The sequence below is a fragment of the Gallus gallus genome, chromosome 2, assembly GCF_016699485.2.
Source record: "Gallus gallus isolate bGalGal1 chromosome 2, bGalGal1.mat.broiler.GRCg7b, whole genome shotgun sequence".
Lineage (NCBI taxonomy): Eukaryota > Metazoa > Chordata > Aves > Galliformes > Phasianidae > Gallus > Gallus gallus.
The window spans coordinates 149,501,369-149,507,368 of NC_052533.1; the positions used below are offsets into that span (position 1 = coordinate 149,501,369).

Genomic DNA, 6,000 nt, shown 5'->3' on the forward strand with positions numbered 1-6,000 from the left:
GTCAGGGGGGGGTCGGGGGCTCAGGGGGGCACTGGGTTATGGGGTCATGGGGGGCGCTGAGGGACATGGGGGGCTCTGGGGGTTGTGGGGGGCTCTGGGGGTCAGGGGGCACTGGGTTATGGGGTCATGGGGGGCACTGAGGGTCGGGGGGGACTGGGGGTCGTGGGGTGCTCTGGAGGTCGGGGGGGGGTCGGGGGCTCAGGGGGGCACTGGGTTATGGGGTCATGGGGGGCGCCTGAGGGACATGGGGGGCTCTGGGGGTTGTGGGGGGCTCTGGGGGTCAGGGGGCACTGGGTTATGGGGTCATGGGGGGCTCTGGAGGTGGGCGGGAGGGGGGCACCGGGGGTCTTGGGGGGGGGGGCCTGGGGGTCATGGGGGGCCTGGGGGTCATGGGGGGCTCTGGGGGTCGGGGGGGGATCGGGGGGTCAGGGGGTTGGGGGGGCACTGCATTATGGGCTCAGTTCCAGGCGCTGGAGGTGGGTGGGGGGGGGGGGCACCGGGGGTCTTGGAGGGGGGGGACTGGGGGTCGTGGGGGGCTCTGGGGGTCGGGGGGGCTCTGGGGGTCAGGGGGGGTCGGGGGGTCGGGGGGTTGGGGGGGCACTGGGTTATGGGGTCATGGGGGGCGCTGAGGGACATGGGGGGCTCTGGGGGTTGTGGGGGGCTCTGGGGGTCAGGGGGCACTGGGTTATGGGGTCATGGGGGGCTCTGGGGGTCGGGGGGGGTCGGGGGGTCAGGGGGGCACTGGGTTATGGGGTCTTGGGGGGGGGGACTGGAGGATATGGGGGGCTCTGGGGGTCAGGGGGGTCGGGGGGTCGGGGGGTTGGGGGGGCACTGGGTTATGGGGTCATGGGGGGCGCTGAGGGACATGGGGGGCTCTGGGGGTTGTGGGGGGCTCTGGGGGTCAGGGGGCACTGGGTTATGGGGTCATGGGGGGCACTGAGGGTTGGGGGGGACTGGGGGTCGGGGGGGCTCTGGGGGTCAGGGGGTGTCGGGGGGTCGGGGGGTTGGGGGGGGCACTGGGTTATGGGGTCATGGGGGGCGCTGAGGGACATGGGGGGCTCTGGGGGTTGTGGGGGCTCTGGGGGTCAGGGGGCACTGGGTTATGGGGTCATGGGGGGCACTGGAGGTGGGCAGGGGGGGGGCACCGGGGGTCTTGGGGGGGGGACTGGGGGTCATGGGGGGCTCTGGGGGTCGGGGGGGGATCGGGGGGTCGGGGGGTTGGGGGGGCACTGCATTATGGGGTCTTGGGGGGGGACTGGGGGTCATGGGGGTCTGGGGGTCGGGGGGTCGGGGGGGCACTGGTTTGGGGGGTCATGGGGGGCTCTGGGGTTCGGGGGGGGCTCGGGGTCAGGGGGTTTGCAGGGGCACTGGGTTATGGGGTCATGAGAGTCACTGGGGGTCGGGGGGACTCTGGGTTATGGGGTCATGGGGGCACTGGGGGTCGGGGGGGCACTGGGGGGATTATGGGGGGGCACTGGGGGATATGGGGGGCACTGGGGGGTCCCCCTTTCCTTGCCCCCCCCCCTCCAATGGCAGCGGTGCTGTCTGCAGAGCGCGGTGCAGTCGGGGCGGCTGCAGGTGCCCCCCGGGTACCACCCCCTGGACGTGGAGAAGGAGTGGGGGGAGCTGCATGCGGCGCTGCTGCAGCGCGAGAAGCTGCTGAGGCAGGAATGCGACAGGTGGGGGGGGGCGCTGCGCGGGGGGGGATCCGTTGCATGGGGGAGGCTGCATGTGGCTCTGCTGCAATAGGAATGCGGCAGGTGGGGGGGAGCAGCATAGGGGGGTGGGGGTCCATTGCATGGGGGAGAGCTGCATGGGAGGGGTGGGGGGGGCATTGCACAGGGCGGGATGCATGTGGTGCTGCTGCAATAGGAATGTGGCGGGTGGGGGGGGGCGCTGCATGGGAGGGAGCTGCATGCGGCGCTGCTGCAGCGCGAGAAGCTGCTGAGGCAGGAATGCGACAGGTGTGTGTGTGGGGGAGGGGGGCGCTGCGCGGGGGGTGGGGGTCCGTTGCATGGGGGGGAGCTGCATGCGGCGCTGCTGCTGCAAGAATGCGATGGGGGGGGCACTGTGTGGGGGGGGTGGGGGGTCCGTTGCATTGGGGGGGCTGCAGGTGGTGCTGCTGCAATAGCAATGCAGCAGGTGTGGGGGGGGTGCTGCGTGGGGGGGTCTGTTGCATGGGGGGGAGCTGCATGCGGCGCTGCTGCAGCGTGAGAAGCTGCTGAGGCAGGAATGCGACAGGTGTGTGTGTGTGGGGGGGGCGCTGCGCGGGGGGTGGGGGTCCGTTGCATGCAGGGGAGCGGCATGGGAGGGGTGTGGGGGGGTATTGCACGGGCCGGGATGCATGTGGTGTTGCTGCAATAGCAATGCAGCAGGTGTGTGGGGGGTGCTGCGTGGGGGGGTCCGTTGCATGGGGAGGAGCTGCATGCAGCGCTGCTGCAGCGCGAGAAGCTGCTGAGGCAGGAATGCGACAGGTGGGGGGGGGAGGGGGGGGCGCTGCGTGGGGGGTGATGGGGGTCCATTGCATGGGGGGAGCTGCATGCAGCGCTGCTGCAGCGCGAGAAGCTGCTGAGGCAGGAATGCGACAGGTGTGTGGGGGGGGGGCGCTGCGCGGAGGGTGGGGGTCCGTTGCATGGGGGGGAGCTGCATGCGGTGCTGCTGCTGCAGGAATGCAATGGGGGGCACTGTGTGGGGGGGTGGGGGGTCCGTTGCATGGGGGAGGCTGCATGTGGCTCTGCTGCAATAGGAATGCAGCAGGTGTGGGGGGGGTGCTGTGTGGGGGGGGTCCGTTGCATGGGGGGGAGCTGCATGCGGCGCTGCTGCAGCGCGAGAAGCTGCTGAGGCAGGAATGCGACAGGTGTGTGTGGGGGGGGGGGGCGCTGCGCGGGGGGTGGGGGGTCCGTTGCATGGGGGGGAGCTGCATGCGGCGCTGCTGCTGCAGGAATACGATGCGGGGGGCACTGTGTGGGGGTTGAGGGGTCCGTTGCATTGGGGGGGCTGCATGTGGTGCTGCTGCAATAGCAATGCAGCAGGTGTGGGGGGGGGTGCTGCGTGGAGGGGTCCGTTGCATGGGGGGGAGCTGCATGCGGCGCTGCTGCAGCGCGAGAAGCTGCTGAGGCAGGAATGCGACAGGTGTGTGTGTGGGGGGGGGGGGGGCGCTGCGCGGGGGGGGTGGGGGTCCGTTGCATGGGGGAGGCTGCATGTGGCTCTGCTGCAATAGGAATGCAGCAGGTGGGGGGGAGCAGCATAGGGGGGTGGGGGTCCATTGCATGGGGGTGAGCTGCATGGGAGGGGTGGGGGGGGCATTGCACGGGGTGGGCTGCATGCGGTGCTGCTGCAATAGGAATGCGGCAGGGGGGGTGGGGAGCGCTGTGGGGGGGGTGGGGGTCCATTGCATGGGGGGGAGCTGCATGCGGCGCTGCTGCTGCAGGAGTGAGATGGGGGGGGGCACTGTGTGGGGGGGTGGGGGGTCCGTTGCATCGTTGCATGGGGGAGGCTGCATGTGGCTCTGCTGCAATAGGAATGTGGCAGGTGGGGGGGAGCAGCATAGGGGGGTGGGGGTCCATTGCATGGGGGAGAGCTGCATGGGAGGGGTGGGGGGGGGCATTACACGGGGCGCCATTGCATGGATGGGGACCCACTGCATGGGGGGGGGGAGCTGGGGGGCACTGCAGGGGGGGTGTTGGGGTTGCCGTTGCATGGGAGGGGGTCCACTGCAGTGGGGGGGTGGGGGAGGCTTTTGCATGGGAGAGGGGCATTGCATGGGGGGCTGCAGGGGATTGTATGGGGGCCCCATTGCATGTGGGGGAGCTGGGGGGGGTGACTGTGTGTATGGGGGGGGGGCGTTGCATGGGGGGGACTGCATGGGGTGGGTGGTGCCATGCAGTGCAGGAAAGGGCAGAGCAATGCAGGGGTGAGCGGCGCAGTGCTGTTCAGTGCAGCAGTGCAGTGCAAGATGAGGCAGTGCAGGGATGGGCAGAGCAATGCAGGGGTGAGCGGCGCAGTGCTGTGCAGTGCAGCAGTGCAGTGCAGGATGGGGCAGTGCAGGGGCAGGCGGTGCAATGCAGGGGTGAGCGGCGCAGTGCTGTGCAGTGCAGCGGTGCAGTGCAGGATGGGGCAGTGCAGGGGCAGGCGGTGCAATGCAGGGGTGAGCGGCGCAGTGCTGTGCAGTGCAGCAGTGCAGTGCAGGATGGGGCAGTGCAGGGGCAGGCGGTGCAATGCAGGGGTGAGCGGTGCAGTGCTGTGCAATGCAGCGGTGCAGTGCAGGACGGGGCAGTGCAGGGGCTGGCGGTGCAATGCAGGATGGGGCAGAGCAGTGCACAATGGGGCAGCGCAGTGCAGTGCAGCGGTGCAGTGCAGGATGGGCAGTGCAGCGTAGGATGGACCAGTGCAGTGCAGGGGTGGGCAGTGCATGGATGGTGTGGTGCAATGCAGTGCAGGATGGGGCTGTGCATGCATAGTGCAGTGCAGTGCAGTGAAGGGATGGTGTGCTGCAGTGCATGCATGAGACAGTGCAGTGCAGGGATGGGTGATGCAGTGCAGGGATGGTGCAGTGTAGTGCATGCAGGGGGTGGTGCAATGCAGTGCAGGGATGGTGTGGTGCAGTGCATGTGTGGAGCAGTGCAGTGCAGAGATGGGTGATGCAGTGCAGGGACAGGCAGTGCAGAGATGGTGCGGTGCAGTGCAGGGATGGTGTGGTGCAGTGCATGTGTGGAGCAGTGCAGTGCAGAGATGGGTGATGCAATGCAGGGACAGGCAGTGCAGGGATGGTGCGATGCAGTGCATGCATGGGGTGGCGCAGTGCTGTGCAGAGATGGTGCTGTGCACTGCAGCATAGAGTTGGGTGATGCGGTGCAGGGATGGGGCGGTGCAGTGCAGCCCAGGAAGGCGCATTGCATTGCAGCGCCGCCTTTGGTTGCATCCCTGCAGGTTGGAGCGGCTGCAGCGCATTGTGACAAAGCTGCAGACGGAGGCGGGGCTGTGCGAGGAGCAGCTCAACCAGGCTGATGCACTGCTGCAGGCGGTGAGTGGGGGCTGCAGAGGTGCAGCAGTGCGTGGTGCAGTGTGTGATGTAATGCTGCACGGTGCAGTGCGTGGTGCAGCAATGCACGGGGCAGCAATTGCATGGGGCAGCAATTGCATGGTGCGAGGCTACACAGCACATGGTGCATCAATGCATGGTGCAATGCATGGTGCAGCACTGCGTGGTGCAATGTGGGGTGCAGTACTGCGTGGTGCAATGCATGGTGCAATGCTGCACGGAGCACCACATGGCGCATCAATGCGTGCTGCAATGCATGGTGCAACACTGCGTGCTGCAATGCATGGTGCAACTCTGCATGGAGCACCACATGGTGCACCAATGCATGGTGCAATGCATGGTGCAGCACTGTGTGGTGCAATGTGGGGTGCAGCATTGCATGGTGCAATGCATGATGTAATGCCGCACGGTGCAGTGCATGGGGCAGCAATGCATGGGGCAGCAATTGCATGGTGCGAGGGTACATGGTGCAGCACATGGTTGCAACAGTGCATGAAGCACCACATGGTGCATCAATGCGTGGTGCAATGCATGGTGCAGTACCGTGTGGTGCAATGAATGGTGCAGTGCTGCATGGAGCACCACATGGTGCATCAATGCGTGGTGCAATGCATGGTGCAATGCCGCATGGAGCACCACATGGTGCATCAGTGGGTGGTGCAATGCAAGGTGCAGCACTGCGTGGTGCATTGTGGGGTGCAGCATTGCGTGGTGCAATGCATGATGTAATGCCGCACGGTGCAGTGCATGGTGCAGCAATGCATGGGGCAGCAATTGCATGATGCGAGGCTACACAGTGCAGCACATGGTGCAGTGCTGCATGGAGCACCACATGGTGCATCAATGCATGGCGCAATGCATGGTGCAGCACTGCGTGGTGCATTGTGGGGTGCAGTACTGTGTGGTGCAATGCATGATGCAATGCTGCATGGCGCAATGCATGGTGCAGCACTGCGTGG

The 6,000-nt window shown here is 67.1% G+C and overlaps 1 protein-coding gene across 19 annotated transcripts in view; it reads left to right on the top strand.

Moving 5' to 3' along the window:
• Positions 1–5,920, top strand: part of LOC121109775 (plectin-like) — a 160,878-nt gene extending 154,958 nt beyond the window's left edge. For 18 of the 19 annotated variants that reach the window (XM_046935805.1, XM_040695628.2, XM_040695629.2 and 15 more), the window contains 2 exons: positions 1,552–1,679; positions 4,930–5,614. In XM_046935805.1, coding sequence (XP_046791761.1) covers positions 1,552–1,679; positions 4,930–5,599 — 798 coding nt within the window. In that variant the 3' untranslated portion in view covers positions 5,600–5,614. Of the gene's footprint in view, positions 1–1,551; positions 1,680–4,929 lie in introns of all 19 variants that reach the window. The other variant, XM_040695625.2, reaches the window with a different exon arrangement.
• Positions 5,921–6,000: the final 80 nt, after the last annotated feature.